The 25,227-nt window shown below is 38.4% G+C and overlaps 1 protein-coding gene across 1 annotated transcript in view; it reads left to right on the forward strand.

Moving 5' to 3' along the window:
- GNAQ (G protein subunit alpha q) overlaps positions 1 to 25,227 on the forward strand; it is a 285,088-nt gene that overhangs the window by 199,841 nt on the left and 60,020 nt on the right. Inside the window, exons 4-5 of the mRNA XM_058565599.1 lie at positions 14,049 to 14,177; positions 16,831 to 16,960. Coding sequence (XP_058421582.1) covers positions 14,049 to 14,177; positions 16,831 to 16,960 — 259 coding nt within the window. The remainder of the gene's footprint in view (positions 1 to 14,048; positions 14,178 to 16,830; positions 16,961 to 25,227) is intronic.

Below are 25,227 nucleotides of genomic sequence, written 5' to 3' on the forward strand. Positions count from 1 at the left end.
CTATATGTTAGATTCTGTGCTTAGTCGTTAACATGCATTACTTCATTTAATCCTCAAAGCCACCCAAAGTGGTAGATATTTCTTTTTTTTTTTTTCTCCTTCATTTTCTCTGGAAGACTCTGTTTATTTCAAGGGGAGTAGAACCAATTTATTCCTGCTAGTTATATAAGGAGTTGTATGTGGAAACCTGAGTTAGCTGGCCCATGTTTCTGATCTCTTCCTGGGATGTTTCAGAACTCTTTATATATCAGTGCCTGAGCAGCCCAGCTGGCCTGCCTTTAATCCCGCTGTGTCAGGGGGCCTGAGTGTTACAGTCACCTTATTCTTCCCCATCTTAGGCCTGGGCACTTTTTCTTAGCCAGGAGAACCTTTCTGGCATCAAGATGAGACTGGTGGCTTTTTGGATTCACCTGTGTGCTGCTGCTGTGTTCCACGCGTTTCTCCAGTGTGGTCCCAGCGGATGCTCTGTGAACTGCAGGAGAAACACTGATGAGGCTGTAGGTCCTATATCTTCAGCATCACTAATTCCTAATACTGAATTCATTTTCACAGAATAACTCAAAATATTTCCTTTCTCTGTATTCGAGATAGTTGTTAGCTCTTTTCCTTTTTGGTTTTTTTTGTGTGTGTTCCCCTGATGTATCTTTAGTATTTTTTCTTGCCTCCTTTACTTCATATGAGGTTTCTATGTTGTTCTTTCTATCTTTATAATTAAAATAAAAAATACTTCATTGATATTCTGGACCTAATTTCTTATACAATATCATCACCTTTCAGAAATCTTTCTGAATATAGGACCAGCTTCTCTGAGTACTGACTGTCTCTAGTTATGGTTCTTCAGTTCAGATTTTGGGAACATGTAGATATCTAATCTCTAGCAGTATGAGAACTGGGGCCTGCCACGCACATCTGCTTCAAGTTTGCAGCATAACAGCTGTTCCCTCCAAGATCCTGCTGTCAGTGCAGGCCACTTGCCAGGAATACTGAGAGCAGAGGCCAAGCATGCCTCTCTTCTTCTTTTCTATCTGGTGAGCTCCTATTCATCCTTTAAGACCCAATTCAGGAGTCACACCCTCTGAAAGAAAGTCTTGCCCAACACCAAAGATAGTGAGTCACTATGTCATCTGTCTTAACACTTTGTACCTAATCTCCTTTGTAACTCTTATCATGTTTATTAAAGTATCTCTCTCCTCTTCTCTCAGTGCATAATGGTGACTGTTGATGTTTGACCTTCACAAATGATTGTTCCATGAAATAGTAGATGGGTAGTTTCCACTATTTCAATGACCATGATGGAGGCGCTCTCTTTGGCCATTATTGATGAACTATGAAGTTTCAGAGCTGAAGGCATTAAGTCTTTTTTCCTGCTGTTTTTCAAGGTCTGGGATCTGGAAAACTCTATTTTCAAAAACAATAATAGCTGCTATTTACTGAACACTTACTATATGTTAGATTCTGTGCTTAATCGTTAACATGCATTACTTCATTTAATCCTCAAAGCCACCCAAAGTGGTAGATATTTCTTATTATCCCCATCAAATAGAGGAGGAAACCAGGTCTCAGAGAGGTTGACTAACTTGTTCAAGGTCACATAATTAGTAAGTGATAGGAGTAGGAGTTGAAATCAGATTTGCTGCCTGCGGAGCCTAAGTTTTTAACCATTGTGAAATATAACCTCATGGAGGATGGATAGATGGATGGATGAGAGAGAGAGAGAATTGACAATTGTGAGATAGATAAATAGGTGATAGTTAAATATCTATGGTTAGATAAATCACTTACCATGAAAGATACAAATTATTTATTAATCTTTATCAATATTGCTTATAGGTAGTTCCATATGTACAAAGTCAAGAGGGAAAGTTATGTAGAATTTACTAGAAAACAAACCCAGCAGGGTTTTGATCATCATCCAGAAAACTTAGTCATGTTTCACAATGAATCAGTTATTCATACAATATGGAAGATGTTGTAAGTCATAGATAATTCAGAAGTGTTATTTATTTTAGCCTACAGTCTGAACCCCTCTGCCCGCACTCCACCCAATAACTTGTACTGGAGTCAAACTGGAGCCAATAAAAAAGACAATAAAATGATTTGAGCTTCCCTTTTTCTACTTTGATTAGCCAACTTGCTGATGATAATAAGCAATCAGATGGCTCCAAGGACAGGCAGCACTGGTAGAAACAAGGAGATGGGAAATTGCAGATGATGGATAGTCAGTTTGGGATAAGTTTGCAATTGGCTTTAATTTGGTGTATTCCAGTTCTATTTAATAAAAAGATAAAAAGCATTCTAAGATGCTGGAGAGTTTTGTAGATTCCTTTTGTGTGTGTGTGTGTGTGTGTGTGTGTGTGTGTGAGAGAGAGAGAGAGAGAGGAAGATCAGTCCTGAGCTAACATCTATGCTAATCCTCCTCTTTTTGCTGAGGAAGACCGGCTCTGAGCTAACAGCTATTGCCAATCCTCCTCCCTTTTTTGCCCCCAAAGCCCCAGTAGATGGTTGTATGTCATAGTTGCACATCCTTCTAGCTGCTGTACGTGGGACGCGGCCTCAGCATGGCCGAAGAAGCAGTGCATCGGTGTGCGCCCGGGATCCAAACCCTGGCCGCCAGTAGCAGAGCGTGCGCACTTAACCGCTAAGCCACGGGGCCGGCCCTGTAGATTCCTTTATTAACTTTTTTGTTATTGATAAAAAAGCCTGGGGGTTCTGAAATCTTTAGATAAAGAACACAATAAACAGATGGCTGTAGGTTTACTTTTTTTTTTTTCTGGAGTTCACCACCTGTTTTAATATACCAGGACATCAGGTCAGATGAGTTCACTGCCTACAGTACCAAAAGCTCCCTGACATTAGCCAGAGAACGCAGATCTCAGTCACACTGGCATATAGTGAGAAAAGTCCTCACACTGCGAGCTTTTGGCAAAAGACTGCTTTATCTGTGTTCACCTTAAGAGACCAAATAATCCCTAAGCTCACTTGACTGAAGTCCTCTCTAAGGAGTTGAGTAGATTAGATGCCGTCTTGAAATTTCCACATGCTCTAGAGCCCATAAATCCAAAGTACATAAATAAATTAGCTTTTGGGCATAAATCAATGTTGGAGTTTAACTTCATGCTTAACTTTTTAATTTTATTTAAAAATGCACAAGGAATTTTAATGTTGAATTTAAAATGCAAAAGGAATTTCAGAGGTAAGTTAACACATCCACCTGATTTAGGGCCAAATCCTTTTTGAAGAGGTACCTTGCTAATAAAGTTCCTGACAGATGAACCAAAAATACTTGAAATCCAGGATGTATTGCCTCTAACTCTCACAGTCATCTTGACTTTGCTCTTTATCTGATGATAAAAAAGAAGTATAAGCCTCCTTCAGGCTTTTGGAGGCAGACCTTTGTATGGTGAGAACGTTGGGTCAAGGTCCAGCCTTCTATGGAATTCCCTCTGCCGCTCACCACCCTGTGGCTTTGACTAAGGAAGCCTCACTTGCCTCAGACGCGATGTGTGATCTGTAATCTCTAAATTCTGTTCTAGATTTTGAAGTCCTCTGATTATATTATAGTAGACTGCCTTTATCTGAGAAACCATTATCCTATGCAGTCAAGTGAAAACCTGGTACCCACAAATTTGCCTGAAAATGTAATGAACGGAGAAATTATTCTCTACATGGTTAAATTACCAAAAATGCTGTCTTGAGCTCAGAAGAGAGCATTGATCTTGAATATGTTTGCTCTTTTTTAAAGTGACAGTAATAACATGGGGTGTCATTTTTTTCACTTGAGTGACATATTTACTTCTATTTTTGTTTTGTTTTGTTATCGAATGAGCCAGATCTCCTAATAACCTTTTGCAAAAATAAAACAAACAAAACATATAAAAAGCCCAGCACTTGTCTTCCGCAGTGAACTCGCATGATTCTAAGATGCAGTCTTTATTATTTCTTTTTCAGAATGCTTGGAGCTGTTAGAGATGGTAAGATAAAGCTTAGATATGTTTAACCCCCCTCAGATCTTCATTACAGAGATGCAGTAAGGAAAGGGCTCAGGTTGGCACCAGTTTGCCTGTTCATTCACTCTGCCTACAGGGCACAGTGGACGTGGGAGACATGCTTCACTTGTCAGTTTGCTGCTTGCTCCATTTTGGCAGAAAGTTTACACCTTCAGTAGTTTGGCCTCTTCTTTACAGTCCTTTCACAGGCTATTCAGGATGATGTTGTGCCCAGCTGAAACCAGGGGCACTGTTACTATAGAACAGAGATTGGCAAACCCACAGGCCAAATTCAGCCTGTTTTTATAAATAAAGTTTTATTGGAACACAGCCATGCTTATTTGTTGATGTGTTGTCTGTCGCTGGTTTTGCGCCCAGCGGCAGAGTCGAACAGTTGCAACAGAGACTGTGTGGCCCACAAAGCCTAAAATATTTACTACCCGATTTTTATCAAAAAAAAAAAAAAAAATTGCAAGCCCCTCCTATAGAAGACGACTGAATATTGAAAGACAGCTGTACTCTGCTGTCACTTCCCCCATTTAGATAGAACCCAGCTTAGGAGTCTGATGCTCTGAATTAACCCAGAGATAAGTTTTAGCTTCTGAGAGAATGGAATGCCTGCCTTCCTTCAACAGTGCTCCATGAATGTCACTTTGCACAACAAAGCTTTTGAGATGAAGTGAGCATCAGAGAGCGCTACTGTATTGTGTTCCCAGGTAGTACCTCTAAATGCTGAGCAAAGAGCGTCTAGTACTAAAGATGGTATAAAGGACCAGAAATGTTCATTCAGTTGATTTGGCTCTGAAAGCATATGTGTCTCCTGTGTCTTAGCTTTGCCCCATCAGAGTGCCGGTTAAGAAGAGTGTGATAGGATTTAACAATCAGTTGAAGCAAAGGTAGGACCGACAGGCTTTTGTAAGGGGCCTAAGAGAACATGTACCTGACTAGAAGACAGCCCCACCCCCACTCACAGGTGAGCCCAGGAACCTTGTTGTCTCCATGTAACCCTTAAGGTCATTCAGTTTCTATTGTTTTGACTCCCCACCTCCAAGGAGTCTTTGGACTCTGATAGGCTGACCCTGATGTTCTTCTTCATTATCACTGTGGCTTCTTGATTGAAAGTAATGAATTGAATTTTGATCTATAGTTAGTTCAATTAGGTTAGTATGACCAGCTCCTCAGAACTGATCATCCTTGTCAAAATGCAAGTTCTGATCCTACAGAACCAATATCCGAGTTCAGGTGACAGGACCAGGAGAGACCTACCTGCTTTAGTCAGGGACCTCGTGCTCATGGCTGACTCTTGGCTACAGTCACTGGGACCTCTCTTATGACCCACATAATATCTGCATTGTAGTATGGTTATTTGGAGCATGTTTATCTCCATTGCCAGAGGACAAGCTCCTTCAGGACAGGCTTCATGTCGTTTTTTTCTTTGTGGTTCTCACTCAGTGCTATGCACGGTGCCTGACTCTCAGTGTAGGCCCACAGAGAAAGTTGTTCGATGAATCAGTGAGTAATAAAAGAATACATAAATTCTGTGTCTTTCCTAATTTCTTCCCATCACTCTTCTCTCTTCTTTTCTGCCTGTACAAATCCCATTCTGTCTGCATGGTGTAACTCATCCCCCACTTCTTCTCAACACTATTCTCTAGTGACTGCAGTTCATAATCATCTCTCCCTTCTTGTTGCATTCAGAGTTAGCCAGCTCACAATTTGGCACTTAATTATTTCTTAATTGATTCATCTTTGCTATCTTTGCTTCCCAGGTGTCCTGATGTCCCTATAGGCAAAGAATATATATATTTTAAGCATTTTGTACCAGCTCCTTATGCCAACTCCCCTCCCTCCAACACACACAGTGTGTTAGGATTTAACATATAACAGATTTTCAATACATATGTGTAAATTAACTGAATTAATTAAGCACTGCCATTACATTTCAAGACAAGCACACTAGGATAAAAAGCAGTCTTCTGGTGTTTCTTGATATGTTTTAGAAGTATAAAAATTGTATCAAAATTAGTCAACAGCTTTGAAAGTTATCATATAAAGGATGAATAAATTAAAGCCAAACAGGCAAATGGAAAAAGTCCTCTTCCCCCATTCTCTTCTCTCTCGCTCTGTTTCTCTCTCTCTCTGTCTCTTTTGTTGTTGTTTTGTTTTTAATTACAAGGTCAGTTTATTTGTTCGAGCAACAGACTTGAGAATCTGTCTCTGTGACCCAAGCCTGGCCCTGGCGTCTGCCTGGCAGACACACAGTTGCCCAGCCCATTCCTCATTTGACACCGGTGGTCTCTTTATGTTACACATTCGAATCAACTCTCCATATATAAGATTCATAAGATACTGAAACTATTTACCAAATGCAGTGATAGGATCTTTTTATGAGATATTTAATTTACTTTTAAAAATCTGATTTTCCAGGTTGGTTTAGTTCTTTGGAAAAGGAAAATGGAAATGCATGATCTCTTAGACTTCTCTTTTATCCCACAGAATAGTCTTCCCTTGAATAGTTTTCATAAACCATGAGATTGTCACCTACCTGCTACCACTGGGTGATCTTTGTTTTAAACCTGGAATTTTGTTTTGAAAACAGCTTCTTAAGAACAAAATCCTTGTAATAAATGCTACAGCTCCTTGAACTCTCATCATGGTGTGCCAGGTGTTAAAAAGGAAAGAGGAAAGTTGATTTGCCCTCCACAAAATGAGCTTTTCAGGAGATGGAAGTGTTTGTGTAGTGAGTAATCCTGTGCAGCCAACCAGCCTAACCAGATTGATTACCAGCCAGGCTCATTTCAGCAACAGGCTCTGCCAGATGAGGGAGGGGCTTCGGTGGCTCTTGGCGCCCAAACCTGCACTTGACTGTACTTGACTCTTTCCTCAGGATGGCAGTTTTGCAGAACTGTTACCTTCTCTCCTTTTTTTTTTTTTTAAGTTCAGTTTGACAATTTCTTTTACTTTTTCGCTTTGAATCCTTGTGGTCACATAGCTACTGTACGACAACCATGTGTTTCTGGTTTCTCCTTAGCTTCCTCTGCTTTTGACAGTGTCAGATAAGATTTCATGGCATGATCTAGCTTTCATCTCCCCCAAGACTGTGCCTCTTACAATGAGGTCTTAATTTTTTTTAATGAAGTTGACCTACTTTTTTTAACCTTCTTTTCAATAATTAAAAATGTGGAATTCTACCTAGAGTCATTTTCTGTGCCAGAATTTCGTCTTAATATCTGACTTGAGCTGCAAATCTGTTATAAATACAGCCTCTCGATAGGAGGCCCTTACACAGGAGTTGAAGAACCCGGACGAACACCCATATCATGCTCCATTACATGCGCCAAGGTGCTCTATTCATTTATCTTACTATGTTTGGTTGGATTTAAACTAAATGTCAGAGATTTCTTTTTCCACTAACCACCCACAGGTACTTTCCCTGTTTTGATATAATTGCTGAGGGTTGTATGCCTATAACTTTCAGCAAATTGTTTTAACCCCCAGCTGTAATGTGATATAGTTTTCTTGCTGAGTCATCTCTAAATTTTATTCGTTTCCTTCATTAAAAAAAGAGCCACTTGAATTTCTAATTTCTATACTATTTTTGGTTTAGATTTCAATTACCCTTCTAGTCATAGGTGTTGGGATTTTTTTTCTTTTTTAATTTTAAAAAGAGTTAAAAAAAATGTTCTCATTACATGTCAAATTGGAGCATAAATTAAATATGAAGGTCAAACTCAAAACTGTAACCTTGGGCCCTCCAGGACCAGTTCAACTGACCCCATCTTATCAACGGAGTAATTAAGAGTGGTTTTTCAGGAACTGAGACCACTTGTCCAGTTCAGGCCAGTCGAGACCACCAACCCATCAGCTGAGCCTGCGCAAATGTCCGCTAAGTGACGTTTTTTATGTCAAAGGGCTGAAAACTCCACTCTTAAATCATGCTAACACCACCATTTTATGAACATGTGTCCTATGAAGAGCCACGAAGCTTGACTACACTTGCGCAGATCATCAGTTACCTCACTTCTCCTTACCTCCAATCCTGTATCTCCACACTTCAGACCACCCTGCCCTTCATCCCATAAATTGTGCCCCAAGCCCTGGATGGAGGAGACAGATTCGAGAGCGTTGCCTCCTGTCTCGTTACAGATCAATTTCACAATAAAGCTGTATTCTTTTCCCAAAAGCTGATGCTGTAATAATTGCCTTTTTTTATGTGCATCAGGTAGGAGAACCCCAATTTTGTGTGGTAACAAAACTGTTATTGACAAACCATTGTCATGACTGGAAAACAATTGGAATCTCTTTTAAAAACGTATTCACGGGCCGGCCCCGTGGCTTAGCGGTTAAGTGCGTGAGCTCCGCTGCTGGCGGCCTGGGTTCGGGTCCCGGGCGCGCACCGACGCACCGCTTCTCCGGCCATGCTGAGGCCGCATCCCACATACAGCAACTAGAAGCAGCTATGACATACAACTATCTACTGGGGCTTTGGGGGGAAAAAATAAATAAATAAAATCTTTAAAAAAGAAAAATGTATTCACGAGAGAAAATGCCATATTTAATTTGATTTGAGCATGTTTTAGTAATGTTTAAGCTTCTCTCATATATTTTTAATCTAAAGTAATGGATTATATCTATTTCTGAATTTCTTATTTTTTCTGCAGCCAGAGATGATCCTGAAGTTAAATGTGTAAAGAATTTAGCAATCACAAGGTGTAAAATTATAAACTAATGGGCATGATTTCCTTAAATCTCTCATGCAAATCAGTCATACCACAGACGGATGTTTCATGGATAATCACCAAGGATTAGAGACCGTTCAAACATGTTCCTAGAAAATGACTCTGTCTAAAATATCAAACATTCATTCCATCCCTAATTAACCCCACCATTTCTCCTCTTCATGTAACCCTTTTTTCCCCACAAGTTGGTAAACTCCTTGCAAAGATCCTAGGAATCTGTGTATCCTCAGCACCTACCAGAATGTCATGGTTAAAATATATTGTTGAATTCCAGATGACCCTGCATTTTTTTCATGGTAGGAAAGGAACTGTTGAAATTTTACTACACAAGTCTCTTTGTTGCCGCACTTTTTGCTAAAAACTATCGGAAACCTGTTTCTTCCATTAAAGAGATTGTGTCAGAATTGTCTATTAATAAGGTACCATTCCCTCCATTTGCCCTGGATTACAGTAAATTCCAAGGCCTGAAAGCTTGATACTGATGGGCATAAAACAGATATACAAATTATGTCATTTTGTGGCCGGGACCTAAAGAAGAGCAGGAAGCACATCTACTAAATGAAGTTAAACAAATGCTGCCTTTCCTTTCTGCGTTGTCTTTACATTCATCAAAGGCATTTTAATTCAGAATTTAGTGCTTACATAATGCAGGCCAATAATAGCCCGAGAGGTAGTTACATAAAGATGGGTAGCTAACAACCCCCTTACTCCTTTGTTTTCTCCTAAAAGGTGTAACCTGCCTTGCTAACCACTATAGCATTTTCCATAAAAGAGTTTTTTATCCTTGACTTTTCATTTTATTTTTTTATTGAGGTAACATTGGTTTATAACATTATATAAATTTCAGGTGTACATCATTATATTTCAGTTCCTAGGTGGACTACATCGTGTTCACCACCTGAAGTCTAATTGCCATCTATCACCGTACACATGTGCCCTTTTACCAGTTTCGCCCCCCCCCACCTCCCCCTTTCACCTCTGGTAACCACCAATCTATTCTCTGTGACTATGTGTATGTTTGTTGTTGTTGTTTATTTCATTTGAGTCACATGTTGAGCACCTGCTGTGTTCTAGGCCCTTGGCTAAGTGTTGATGACCAGCTATGGACATAGCTAGTGATGCTCTCGGACCCCACAGAGTGTGAGAGCCCTAACTGGGCAAACGTGGAAAAATGTTGAGGTTTTTTTTTTAATCATTTATGAAGTTATCAGTTATTAAATGTCTCAAAGCAATGGCAAGTCGTTAAATCCTCATGAATGGATTGGAGTAAGGTGAGTTTAATCTGCTAAACCTCAAATTTTCTAGCACAGTCTTAAACATGTCTTGTCTCCTAGACAGTTCTTTCTCTCCCTGACATCAGGAGAGAGTTACTGCCAGCCACTTGTTGCACATACATTGCCTTGGAAATGTACCTTGTGCCTGTCACCATAGCAACACCCCAAGAATGACCTCAGCAGCCACTCAAAATCATTCCTACAAAACAGATTATAGCTATAATTATAACTCTCTGAATTTACTCTGCAATATAAATTTGTTCAGACCTTGGTGTTTCTTTGTGAAAGTTTCAATGAATGGAATAATCCAGCGTGAACCCATCCCCCCCATATTCCACCAAAGTTTTTCCTCAGAATATGAGATGCTTCAATGGAAAGGACAGTTCAGTTAAGAGGTTATTCCATTACTTTTCTCAGAATGTGACAAGAATCAACAAATGAGGATGCACTAGTCTTACCGTACTAGAACTCCATTCTAAGGGAATAGAGTGGCTTTTCTCCCTAAAATGTGAAATGCAGAAAATGCTATGAGTCCATTCAAGTCCCGTAAAGCTATAAACCCAGAGTGAGGGGGGCACATGGGGTTGGGGCTTACACAGGCAAAAGCTCTCCACACTGGCCTCTCCTCGGCAGTGAAAAATGCTGGTCTTGGTTGCCTGCACGTTTTTTCTGCTTCACAAGTTGTCTGCAACGTATCTTCAATCCTGGTGTAGCTTCTGAGCCACCCAGACCTTCCTCTAGGAGAAAATAGTTTCTATGTCTTTTGTTTGTTTGGGGGACTGTGTTGTTTTGTGTTGTTTTTATTACCTTGTTTTGGGATGTGTTTGGTTTGGTTTTGGTTTTAGATAATGTATGTTGCAACTAGCAGACTTTGATACAGTTCCTTTCAGTTTTTTCTTCGTTAAACTTGATTAATTTAACTTTTTTCCTCCAAGTAAAGTGAGCCTTTCTCCCTACCATCCAACTGAGGCAAAGCAAAAAGAATGTCAAGCAAGAACTGTAGCTCATTTTCAAGTGAATCGCAAATGTATGAAACATCTTTAGTGGCCATTTCCTTGCCATGAAATATGTTGATACCTGGGCAATGAACAGACAGAACTGAGCCTGGCGAGCAGCAAGCGCTCGGTATAAGCTTGTTGTTGTTACAACACGCCGTTAACAACATGCCGTTGTTACTCTCTATGAACTACACTGACACTGAAAAGGAGCAAGAGAAAGATGAAGAGGAATAAATATTCTTGCAAGTACGAATGTTTCAGATATTCAGGTAGTATCTCAGTAGTGCCCCAGGTTCACGGAGAGACACCACTGACAATATTTTTAGGCAGCCTCTAATCCCATGTAAGTGGCTTTTCAATCGCAGGTGTGTACCCTGATTCTATCTCACCCGAGCATGTTTTTCAGGGAGCTCAGTTCATTCTAAATTGGAGAGAGACTTGCAAGGTTCTTACTGTGCAGTATGACAGGTAATTCCCCACTTCATTTGCTGGTTCTTTAAATTCTCCTGTGCAAATGCACATCCATGTTTGAAAATGGAGTGGCAACGAATAATCTATTCAGTTCATCTTCGAGAAACAGAAAGTCACCATTTATCTGCCCCACAGGAACATGATAGCACCTTGTGTACAAGAATTAGCCACCTTCTGTTCTGACCTCTGTGTATTGGGATAAGTAAGTAGAAATGGTTTATTGTGCAGGGTATTTCCGAGCAAGCTTGCCAATGTAAATTGGAAGTTCTCTGATTGCTCTAAATTAAATTTTTGCATATAGTATTGTTAAATAAATGGTGATCTTGTGGGTTTCAAAATGTACATTCATTTCAAGTTTTTCAAATCAAGGAGCTGGTAAATTGGAAAACTCCATCTGTGCAGAGTAGCCAGTTGATTGTGCATTTATGGCATGATGAGTTGGTTTATCTGTAGAGTGAGATACAGACCAGCTCCCAGAACATGGGCTTGTTAACCTCATCCGACAACTCCAAGACCATGCCTAGATATTAACTAAAATTTTGGGTCCAGTCCATTTTTACATTTCCTTGTTGCCTCTCACGCCCATATTCTGCCAACCTCTCCCCCTTTTTGTCCTCCAGCCAGTTTTATAATAATTAAAGATATCAGGCTGGTTCTTATCAGTCGGTAGAGAGCTAATTGCCATCTAGAGAATCACTGATGTGTTTGGGATAAAGCCACTAGAATACTAATTAATTGCTTTGCAATAGGAATTTCCAGGCTGCTACTTTTTTGTCTTAAAGGATTGATACACCTCCAAAGAAGGCAGTAATTTTATTTCTTTGTTAAAGTCAGACTTAGCTCTACTATTTTATGATCCCATGAATCGTAGAGACTTTATGTAATATTTCTTTTCAACACTCAGTTTCAAATTTAATAATATCATTAATGTGGAAACACCACTATTAAGAGTGGTATTTAAATAATGCTAAAACTGAATCTCAACATAATAAATTCATCTATCCATCCAATAATAATTATTAAGTACTATTTGCCAGGCTCTCTTTTAGGTACTAAGGCAGGAATAACGATGGGTGAGACAACGTCCTTATTCTAGGTAGATCGTGTCAACGGAGTGTTGGTGCTCTTGCTGAGGTATAACATGCTCCACACCAGACATTCCCTGTTACGTGTCTCAGAACTCACTGTCTCTTGTTTGTGGGCATACAGGTGTTGAGGATCTAACCCCTTCCAATTCTATCATTGGTTCCACCTTTTCTTTAAATTTTCTTCACACGTTAGTTACTTTGTGTATACACTTTGTAGTTGTATGTCTTGAAACCATATCTGTGCTCCATCCTCTCCAGGGCCAAGGGGAACATAGTTACTCTTTGATATCATGAGGGTGCTACGCAAAACAGTCGTTTTCACCTGTTTGTCATCAATTTATATAATTGATGACAATTTTTAAAGTTGCAAATTACTTTTTGCAATTTGAGAGGATGAAAAGTGAATGGACTATAACATTTTTGAAATGACAAAATTATACTGATGGAGAACATGTGTGAGGTTGCTAGGGGTTAGAGTTGGGATGGGTAGCACGAGGCAGTTTCTTTGTGGTGACAGAACAGTTCTGTATTCTGATTGTGGTGGTGATTGCACGAATCTCTACAGGTGATAAAATTTCATAGAACTATACACTCAAAAATGTGTGTGTATATATGTAAAAACTGGAGAAATCTAAACAGGGTCTATAGTTAAGTTAATGGTATTGGATCAGTGTGGGTTTCCTGGTTTTGATAATGTACTGTGGTTATGTAAGATGTTATCATTGGGGGAAGCTGGGTGAGGGGTACAGGGGAAATCTCTGTAATGTTTTTGCAACTTCTTTGGAGTGGAAAGTTATTTCAAAATAAAAAGTGTTTTGTTTTTTTTTTAAAGGAATGGAAAAGTACCATGTAAGCAGATAAATTTAACGTTTAGGTGTGGTGACTAAACATTAAGACTATCTGATTTAGACATCGTTACCTCTGTAACTAGAAATCTCATGGCTTCACATTAATCATGAATGACTTAGGCTTTGGACAGAATTTAGGACACAGTATCCTGCTGTCCTCTCTTAGGGGAATAAGGAAATACATTCCAGGAAAAGGCTCTGATGTTCTGCAAAAAGGCCAAAAAAAAAAAAAAAAGCATCCTGACCTTATGTGTAACTCTTTATTTATACAAATAAAATTTGTATAAATAATTCAAAAACTATTTGCTTTAAACTTCTGCTTTACCCACCAGACCTGTTAAACAAGTAGAGAGTAGGAGGCTTCATTTAATTTCTTTTCTTTTCCCCCTTTACTTTTTGTATGTGAAATAGTTGATAGTAAGAGAAGAAATGAGAAATACAGTAAACCAGGTAATCCATAGATGGATAACTTTGCTCTAACGGAAGGTTGACTTTATCTTAACTTCCCAAACTTCTCTACCACTTTCTGAAATTTTTGTTTCTTTTCTTTACTTCTCTCTTGTGATTCACTTTTGCCCCTCCCTTTCTGTAGGCAGATTTGGTGTAATGGTGTCACTAACGTTCTCGTTGTGTCTTCCCTCTAGCTATCTTAATGACTTGGACCGCGTTGCCGACCCTACCTACCTGCCTACGCAACAAGATGTGCTTAGAGTTCGAGTCCCCACCACAGGGATCATCGAATACCCCTTTGACTTACAAAGTGTCATTTTCAGGTAGTAACTGAGTCCATACAACCCACTTCCCAGCTCTTATGCCTTGAGTACATTTGGTGAACTCTATAAATATTGAAATCATGTGTAGGCTTTAAAATAATATCACCTTTATACCAATTATTATCATTAGATACACAAATGAAATAATGTGTCCCTGAAAGAGAAGGCAGGGGAAAAATGTATGGGTGGGTGTCTCATTTCAGATTAAATCACCAAGAAATCAATGAATTCTTAGTTTTCTGGTGGTTGATCAAAATCAGTTACTCAAACATTGGTCCTGACTATAATATTCGGGGAATGATTTTAACTATGAGGACAATGGATGTATTTTTAGATTAGTATAAGATATAAATGATCTTATGACCCTATTAATAATAGAAATTATATGTTATCAGAAGCTTTCATGTTTTTCCTCCAAGTCCTCTGGTGCCAATGAACAATTTTTCAGTAGCAATAAAAATATGAGATATTTTGTATTTCTAAAGTAAATTGCTTGAAAAATTTCAAAATACATGATTTTGAAAATAGATTGATTAACCTAGTCTAAATTTACATAGGAAAATCACATGAAAATTTATTACTTCCTCTTTCACTGCTGCTATGCTGCCAGGTAATATTTCAGCAGGAGTATTCTAATATTTTTTTTTAAGATGAGGAAAAAATAAACAGTACTGATGTACTTTCATTTAATCTCTTATTACACAATCACTCAGTCATACTTTTAGTTAGAATAGAACCCACATGGTGTATTGAGAACTGAAGCCATGGGAATATGTCTTTGAGCATAGAAAGTTGAGTTCCTTGGGAGAGCCCATCCCATTGAAGACAACTACGTACAAGACAGGGTTGTGAAGGAGGAGTTATGTAACTCCTGTGTCGCTCTGCCACGTGACTTTGATGAGCACACCCTCCATCATTCCCTGCCAAAGTACTGTGTGTTTTATTCTAATCAGTCTCTGCACCTGTGGTCGCATCTGGCTGCCATATGCTACTCTAATAGACATATCCATAAAGTGGGTGACGTTTTGGAAATATTTCTGAGCCTCATTTTTTTAAATCTATAAAAGAGTTGCATTAAATGATCACCAAAGTTCCTTATAGCTCCAGCATTCTGGATTACTTAAGTTTTGAGTTCATAGTATTCAGAGATCTTTAATTTGAGACACCCAAATTTCCTTCCTTTTATAACCGTATTACAGAATATTTTCAGAAAACGTATAGCATTTCATAGAGATTTTTATCTCCTCATTGCTTTATAATTAATGAATTCTGAAACCAGCTTACTGTTATATCTTGTTTTTTCTACATTTTGTGCACTAGCTTTTAAAGGACATTTTTGCCACTACAGTAAAAGTAATGACTTAGAAGAATAATTTCCTGCCACTGTCAAAAGCACCTTGTTGGGGCTTATCGTGACGGGATTTCATGGAATGAGGATTTCATGTAAATAAGTAGCATATTATTTACTCATCATCACGAAAGAGCTAGCATTTTAATTTTTATAAAGACCTAAGAATTCTAGTTTTGATGTCCATAATTCGTAGGTTCTTCTGGATTCATTGTTTTACCCCTTAGGTATTTCTTCCATGCCGTAGAAAACTTTTAGAAGCAGTCACTGGAAGATCCTTGATTTCTTAGTTTAGGTTTAATGCTTGGAGGCAGGAAAACACCAGGAACAACTGTAATTTTCAACAAATGCTTAAAGAGCCCTACTCTCAAACTTTTGTACCTAAACTCTCATTCTCTGAAAGTATTTTATCCTGCAAACATTGTGCACATTTTAGTCAAGAAATAATTTAAGCAGTTTGAAGAAACTTGGATTCAAGTAGCCAAGTACTGCTAGATATTTTCATGTATACCTGATCACGCAAATGAATTGGTGTCAGTGTTGGTTCCTGAGCAGTAACTCAGCACAGAGCTGATGTGTTAAAAACAAATCCTTGAAATAGTTCAAATAATGGCCTCTTGTAGCATTTTGAAGTTTTATACACTTCACTTGTAGCAGGGTAGCAAGTTGGTTTGTGCATAAGGCTAATTGTACCACGTTACCCAACATGACTGGACTTGTGCCAAATTATTGCCAATATTGGAAGGAAAAAAAAAAATAGCCCAAAATGCCTGCCCTACTGATGAAGGATCAGTGGAGTTGTGTTTGCATTTAGTTGAAGCATCTCACACATCCATATTAAAATGTATAATATCTTACATCTTTTAGATGTATTGGTGGTCATTTCTAGCATCCTTGAGAAATACATGAGGATCTTCATTCTCATTTTATAGGAAAAGAACCTCAAGTCAGTATTGGCCATTAGAGCTTAACACAAATAAAACCCATTTGTTTCTGACTCTTCTGTGCTTGATTAAATAAAACACCATTTTGCTTGGCTTGGCACAGGATTGTTTTTTTTTAAAAGTTATAATTTTTATATGTATCAGATAACTTCCTAGTAATCACAATGATTTGTTACCCAGAATGTCTTGACTTTGATTGGTAGGTAACAGAAAATTAGTAGATGTTCAATAAGTATTAATTGAATTGACTTGGATGACCATTCTCTTTAGAGTGTATTTTTCCTAAGTTTGTAAGTAAAGTTATATTTATCTTGATTTTTTTCTTTATATCCTATTAATGTAAATATTATTAACCTTGCAGAATGGTCGATGTAGGGGGCCAAAGGTCAGAGAGAAGAAAATGGATACACTGCTTTGAAAATGTCACATCTATCATGTTTCTAGTAGCGCTTAGTGAATATGATCAAGTTCTTGTGGAGTCGGACAATGAGGTGAGTGCTCTTTGGACAGGCAATGGATTATCATTTTAATATCTGATACAAATAAATGATGGGATGCAGGGTGTGGAATATGGTAAACTGACTTCATTGCTTTCTTAACTATTGATTCGGGGATTTTTTTAAATAACCAAAAATAATCCTGTGGTACCACATGGTATACTCAGAACAGTAAGCTCTTTGTCAAACGTTGTTCAGGTCTGTGTGTTCAAGTCTAATTAGACCCTATTTGATACTTTTTAACGCTATGCAGGGCTCTGAAAATGAAAATGACATGGAAATCCCTAGGCTAATCATCACATCATTTTATAGCCTTCTTCCTACAAGATGGAGTTGGGAGTGTTGGAGTGAGTCAGCCTGTTTGGTTTTGTTTTCATTTTGTTTAAATCGTTGTTTGTGTGATGGGTAGGTCCCAAAGAGTACTCAAAACCTCTTGGCAAATGTGAGTGACTTTGCAGCTGGGCTCTAAATCAATTCATGGTGGAACCAAGAAGTGTCTTGGTGATGTGGCCTTTCTGCTTTTAATAGAATTCTATGGGCTATTGCATAATTTGGTCTCTACCAAGAAGTGAGTGATTGCAAAAGTGTTCTTGATATGCCTGTCTGGAGAACTGATTCAGTAGTGTAATATCCTCCTCGTTACAGGATATTCTAAAGGTATAAATATGGATTTTGAGGATGGTAAAGGCTCGATGTTGAATCAGAGTTGATGATGGAGGATAATTAAGGGGCGTAGAAAACTGTGACTTTGAACTGGAATTCAGTGTGTGTGTTGGGGGAATGGAGAAGACACCATTGATATCCTGTTAGAGGCAGAGATTGCAGACTGAAATGCCAATAGTTAGTATTAAATATCCTTCTAATAAGGTAGAAAATAAAGAGTGAGTGAGATATCCACGATAGCTCATTAAAATAAGATCTGGCATATTAAAATATGCATATAATACTGTACGTTTTTTTGATACACAAGAATTCTCGCTTGTTGGTCCTTTTAAATATTTTATTTTTCTGCAAGTATTAATGTCTCCATTAAAATACATATTCAATCCTCCACAGCATTTCTGTTGTATGTAGGATTGATAAAGAGTTCATGAACCAATATCCCATATAGAGCTGAGTTACCTGTTTGTGCATTTCAGAATCTTTCCCAGGTTACAAGTATATGGGTTTTTGAATCAATTGAAGAACTTCTTTTTAAGAATGAGGTTTATTAACCATTTGCCCTCTGTAGTTGTAATGCAAAGTGCCTGAAAAGCATGCTAAAATACACAAGAATCAGTTATCAAAATTTAAGTTAAGCCATTGCCGTCAGAATTTTAGCTATGATTTCTCTATATATATTTCTGTCTTTATCTGTATCTGTGTCCGTTTGTCGTTCCATAATCCTTGGATGGAGTAGTATGGAACATAGGATGGAATACTACCTTGGATGTGGTAATTGGAACATACTGCATGTTTTGGAAGCAGACATATGACAACATTTCTTATTTCTTTGAATGTTGAATCAAGACTAAAGATATTTTGAGGGATTGTCTCCTATATGCTGGGTACCAGGGTATCTAAAGAGATAACAAATGAAACAAAAACAAAAACAAAAAAACACTTTGCCCTAAAAAACCTCGCAAAAGAGAGACACTTGTGTCAGAATAGAGAATATAGGGGGAGGAAGGCCTTAGTTATATATAGTTCATCATTTCTCTTCTTTAGTTTGCTATCCAGTAAAATAAAAATTATGACATTTATCAACTACTCAGAAGATGTAGGAAGAACACACAAGTTTATTTATGTCACTGTTTACGTTATAGCTGGAGGAAAACAAGTGTTTATCAATCACATTTTATATGAGATAAATGCACTATATCTGAAGGAATATATATGATGATTTTATAATTTTTTTTTTTTAAACTCATTTATTTTTTTTTTGTGAGGAAAATCAGCCCTGAGCTAACATCTGTGCTAATCCTCCTCTTTTTGCTGAGGAAGACAGGCTCTGGGCTAACATCTATTGCCAATCCTCCTCCTTTTGTTTTTTCCCCTCCCAAAGCCCCAGTAGATAGTTGTATGTCATAGCTGCACATCCTTCTAGTTGCTGTATGTGGGACTCGGCCTCAGCATGGCCGGAGAAGCGGTGCGTCAGTGAGTGCCCAGGATCCGAACTCGGGCCGCCGGGAGCGGAGCGCGTGCACTTAACTGCTAAGCCACGGGGCCAGCCCTATATATTATGATTTAATGCTAATCAATTTACCACTTTAAAATTTGCAAAACAGAAAAGAAAGTAGATTTCTTAGGCAACTCACCAGTTAATTCTAGCATGTGAATCCAGTTCTTCAATTATCTGGATATTACAGATCATATTCATTTTTTCATCTGACATTGCTCATGGATATCAGGTTTTTGTGTAAAAGTATATTATTTTATATTAATTAGAATAAGATGACATTGTTTTGATTATCAGATATCATAATTCAAGTTTCCACGGTAACTTGCCATTCAATGTCTAGGTACTATGTACATCTAAAAATATTTTCCCTGTTTCTTTGATTCCTGTGGTGATGGATTATGCTATAAATTGAAATAATAAATTGATTATTTTTTCATTAAGACTCCCTAATCACTTGTGAATATTTTGAAAGCCTACCTTGTAATTCTATGAGAAAAAAGTCGTTTAATGGTGTTCTTTTCTCAGAACTCAAGTCAAGCCTGATGGTAGTATTGGAGATGATCTTAAGCATACTAAGAAAAATACTGCTCAGTAATTACTTCATTGATGTTAGCCACAGCCATCACTGTTGGTTATTAGGAAATACCGTCTAAAGTATTTTTTTTTCCTGAGGAAGATTCACCCTGAGCTAACATCTGTTGCCCAATCTTCCTCTTTTTTTTTTTTTGTATTGATGTTTTAATAGTTTATAACATTGTGAAATTTTGGGTTGTACATTTTTGTTTGTCCATCACCATATAAATGTCTCCCTTCACCCCTTGTGCCCACCCCCCACCCCCATTGTTCCTGGTAACCACAATACAGTTTTCTCTGTCCATGTGTTGGTTTACATTCCACATATGAGTGAGATCATACAGTGTTTGTCTTTCTCTTTGTGGCTTACTTCACTTAACATAATACCCTCCAGGCCCATCCATGTTGTTGCAAATGGGACGATTTTGTCTTTTTATGGCTGAGTGGTATTCCATTTAGTATATATATACCACAGCTTCTTGATCCAGTCATCAGTCGAGGGACACTTAGGTTGCTTCTACTTCTTGGCTATAGTGAATAATGCTGCAATGAACAAAGGGGTGCATAAGCCTCTTTGGATTGTTGATTTCAGGTTCATTGGATAGATTCCCAGTAGTGGGATAGCTGGATCATAGGGCATCTCTATTTTTAATTCTTGGAGGAATCTCCATACCGTTTTCCATAGAGGCTGCAGCAGTTTGCATTCCCACCAGCTGTGTATGAGAGTTCTTGTTTCTCCACATCCTCTCCAACATTTGTTGTTTTTTGTCTTGGTGATTATAGCCATTCCAACAGGCATGAGGTGATATGTTAGTGTTGTTTTGATTTGCATTTCCCTGATGATTAGTGATGTTGAACATCTTTTCATGTGCCTACTGGCCATCTGTATATCTTCTTTGGAGAAATGTCTGTTCATTTCCTCTGCCCATTTTTTGATCGGGTTGTTTGTTTTTTTGTTGTTCAGTTGTGTGAGTTCTTTATATATTATGGAGATCAACCCCTTGTCAGATATATGTTTTGCAAATATTCTCTCCCAGCTGGTGGGTTGTCTGTTCATCTTGATTCTGGTTTCATTTGTCTTGTAGAAGCTCTTTAATCTGATAAAGTCCCACTTGTTTATTTTTTCTTTAGTTCCCTAGTCTGGGTAGGCATGTCATCCAAAAAGATTCCTTTATGACCAATGTCAAATAGTGTGTTGCCTATATTTTCTTCTATGAGTTTTATAGTTTCAGGTCTCACCTTCAGGTCTTTGAGGCATTTTGAGTTAATTTTTGTGTATGGCAATAGCAGATGGTCCACTTTCATTCTTTTGCATGTGGCTGTCCAGTTTTCCCAACACCATTTATTGAAGAGATTTTCCTTTCTTCATTGTATGTTCGTAGCTCCTTTGTCGAAAATTAGCTGTCCGTATATGTGTGGTTTTATTTCTGGACTTTCAATTCTGTTGCATTGATCTGTGTGTCTGTTTTTGTACCAGTACCATGCTGTTTTGATTACTATTGCTTTGTAGTATGTTTTGAAGTCAGGGATTGTGATGCCTCCAGCTGTGTTCTTTTTTCTTGGGCCAATCTTCCTCTTTTTTAATTGAGGAAGATTCGCCCTGAGCTAACATCCGTGCCAGTCCGCCTCTATTTTGTATGTGGGACACTGCCACAGCATGGCTGCCAACGAGTAGTGTAGGTGCATGCCCAGGAACCAAACCTGGGCCGCCGAAGCAGAGCACACTGAACTTAACCACTAGGCCAGGGGGCGGCCTTCAAAAGTATTTTTAATGTCAGGATATAGTCACATTATCCAATTTTTTCTTTTTTCCAGTTATATTAATATGTGAAAATATCATTGCCTCTCTTTCTTAGATCATTAAGGAAATTCAGAACTACTATAGCATTCTACTTTCCCCAAATTTTCTGGTTTCGATGAGACAAAACTGAAATAAACTCCTAAAACATTTTGTTCTTAGTTTTGAAATCTGAAGTTCATAACTTTAATCCAAAGCAGACCTTGTTGTACCTCCCTTGGTATATATTTGTGAGAAGAACCGGGAAATGAATACTGACAGCCTCCCTTTCTGTCCTGGGGAGCTGTAGAAAATGCGTTGCGGACCACAGCCAAAGTGGCTAAGGGAAGTGTTATAGATTATTGCTTTTGCTTTTCATATTTCTTAAACTTTATGTATTAATCTTCAAAATTTTATGTAGATCTGCTTTTGTCTGTCTAGATTCTCAGCCTTCCTAGAGTTTGGGGAATGAATTTACTTTTTTATTTTTTTTCTCCAAAAAAGGAAATATATTATCAAATAGTGATGAGAATAATCAGGGTTATAGCGCTGTGTTGATTTGCGTATTCCCTTTGCTGTCTTACTTTCCCTGTGATAACACATCAGCACGGAGCCAGCTATTCTGCTGTAATCCTTTCACGCATACATTATTTCACTGCCCCGGAAAGCCCAGAGCACACGATGAGGCATCTGCATAGCATGTTTTGGCTTATCAGTGGTGTCCAAACTCCGTCTCTTAGTCTTTATTTCTCTGGTTTTCTGTTATATGAATATCTGAGCACTAACACAAAGATGCTTATGTTACTGACTCAGGAACTGTCTTACACACTAGGCCCTTTATAGAATCTCAAAGACTTAGACCTTTCTTTCTTCCACTTCCTTTTTATTTATTTATTTTTTTGTGTGTGAGGAGATCAGCGCTGTGCTAACACCCGCCAATCCTCCTCTTTTTTTGCTGAGGAAGACGGCCCTGGACTAACATCTGTGCCCATCTTCCTCCACTTTATATGGGACGCCGCCACAGCATGGCTTGCCAAGCAGTGCGTCGGCGCGCGCCCGGGATCCGAACCAGCGAACCCCGGGCCGCCGCAGCGGAGCGCGCGCACTTAACCACTTGCGCCACCGGGCCGGCCCCCACTTCCTTTTTAAATGTGTGCTTCTAACGTATCCTAATCCTTTTGAAATGGTCATGACCAATTATGTTTTAGTTTTGTTAAAATATTGAGATAAGTCCCCATACCTCAGGCCCTCCTTTGAACCAAGATGGATTCCCCAACATTGGTTCCCATAAATATTTATCTCTCAAACTTGATTCTTGGAATTGCTTAGTAGATTTAAAAAAATAGTAAAAGGAGAGAGTAGACCTTTATAATACCTTAGCACTTAATGCCTATTCAGAACTTGCTTAAACCATTACTCATTTGAATCTCACCAGCTAACCTCCTTTTGAAGTGAGAAGATCAGGTTTGCCGGTGTGCATTATAACAATGAGGATACAGGATGGAAAGATTAAGGCCCATCACCAAGGTCACCCAGGGCCAATCCTCTGCCCTTCTAGAACAGCTTTCTTTCCCCTCCTTCACGGTGTCTTCCAGAAGTTAAAGACAAACTCAGAGGAAAAGCAAGAAGAACTATTAAAGGTGGCCAACGGTGTGGAAGTAAGATGAAAATCCTGCCCTTGCACGAAGGAATTGAAATACCTCCCCTCTACCTCTAAGCTCTTATTTGACTCATAGATAACAGTAGACTAGCTAGAGATCCCTTACTGGTAATCCAGAGTTCCTGTATTGCTCATTTGATTTTGAACTATCTTAGAACAAACAGTCTACAAAAAACATTTCCGTTGGATATTTCTCCTCTACTAGGTTTTAAAATGAAGCCATTTTGAAGTTATTCAACTGCAACCAAAGTCTGAACATTTTCTTTAAAAGTGTGAAACATGTACTTTGTTCTGCTCTAAAAATTCCAAGTGAGCTTTGAGAATTTTCTTCAGATAAAATCCTGCTTTGGGGCTGGCAGGAATTGACTAAAAATTGAGAAGAAAAAATTTAAACTCCAAAGGAAAGATCTAAAGGAAACTTATAAGTAGTAAAAGTGAGAGCTTAGGTTGGGATATCCGGTCTCAATTGTATTGACTCTAACCGTCCTTTGTGGACTTTTAATCATATTATGAAAGCAGAAGCTACACCGTCCTCCTCAGCCTTTGATATACACATCTCAGATCCATGGCCTGATTAACAAGGATATTCCTGAAACGCCCTACTTTTGTGTATTTAACCCCTTTTCCACTCCCTCATTCCTTTGTCCATTTTCAGCCAACTTGTTCCTTTTTTAAACTCCTTCCCTCACCCCTTCCTTCTCTGGTTTTTCTTTTTCCTCATTATTTTACTCCTTCCAATGTTTTTGTATCAAAATTGTCCTTTTTCTTATATGTTTGTGTGTGTGTTTGTCTACGTATTTGCACACACAGTAGGATAAATTAAATCACCTGAAAAATGTGAATGAAAGGACAGTAAGGATTAGAGAATGAAATTAAGAATTGAAATACAAATCACACAACCAGGTACCTTTCCTAGTGGTAGTCCACAGATTTAGTCAAGCATCTCTTAGCAACCAATGAAAGGAGAGAATCATGGTCTGTTAGGATTTATTGTGATTTAATAAATCTGTCTATAGATTAATAAATCTATCTATAGATTAATAAATAATCTATCATGAGATTTATTGTGGCTTTAACATAAAAACAAGTTTCTCCTCCTGGTGCTGAGCCAAGTGACTTCTGCAACCTCATAAACAGATGCTGTGGGAGGTAGGAAATTATATCTGTGATGATATCCCTCCAGGAAACCAAATATTGTGTTAGAATTCATAAGGGCTGTTTCTTAAGCTTCCCCCGGTGTAAGTCGGTGCCGTAACGTCAAAATCTGTGATGGACCAATACCATGTGGTCTAAACACACAGCTGGATGCAAGAATAAGACATAGAGTACCTAGAGAAGTGGTTTATAAACTATTTCAGTGATACAGGAGAGTATAAAATTATAGAGAACTTACGATTTTGACGTATTTGCTTTAAATTTTTATTTTCACAGAAATAAAATGATATAGATATAAAGCCCTTGTGTATCCTTCTCTGACTCATTTTTCTTCCTCCCCAGAAGTCATTGGCCTCAATTTGGCATTTATCATTCCTAAGCATTTTTTTTCACTTTTTTACTACATATATATGTATTGATAAGCAATATGTAATATTGGATTCTAAATATGATGCATGATTGTAAATTTTATTAAAATGATTTCATTTTGCAATTTTTTTTCACTCAGCATTGTTTTTGAGATTTTTTAAATTTTTTTTTTAATTTATTTATTTTTCCCCCAAAGCCCCAGTAGATAGTTGTATGTCATAGCTGCACAGTCTTCTAGTTGCTGTATGTGGGACACGGCCTCAGCATGGCCAGAGAAGCAGTGCGTCGATGCGGCGCCCGGGATCCGAACCCGGGCCGCTAGTAGCGGAGCGCCGCACTTAACCGCTAAGCCACGGGGCCGGCCCCTGTTTTTGAGATTTTTTCGTGTTGCTGCACATGGCTCTAATTCATTTATTTAGACCACCATCCAGCTCCATTATGTCAATATGCCCTCCTGTGTTTCACATGCTTCTCAGGCAGTTGGAGTGTCTGTAAAGCAGATTCTCTTTCCTGTCCTTTGCCTGTTCTCCCCTCACCCCAACCCCCAGTGGAGTTGTCCTTTTTCA

This window comes from Diceros bicornis, chromosome 22, assembly GCF_020826845.1.
Source record: "Diceros bicornis minor isolate mBicDic1 chromosome 22, mDicBic1.mat.cur, whole genome shotgun sequence".
In the NCBI taxonomy this organism is placed as follows: Eukaryota; Metazoa; Chordata; class Mammalia; order Perissodactyla; family Rhinocerotidae; genus Diceros; species Diceros bicornis.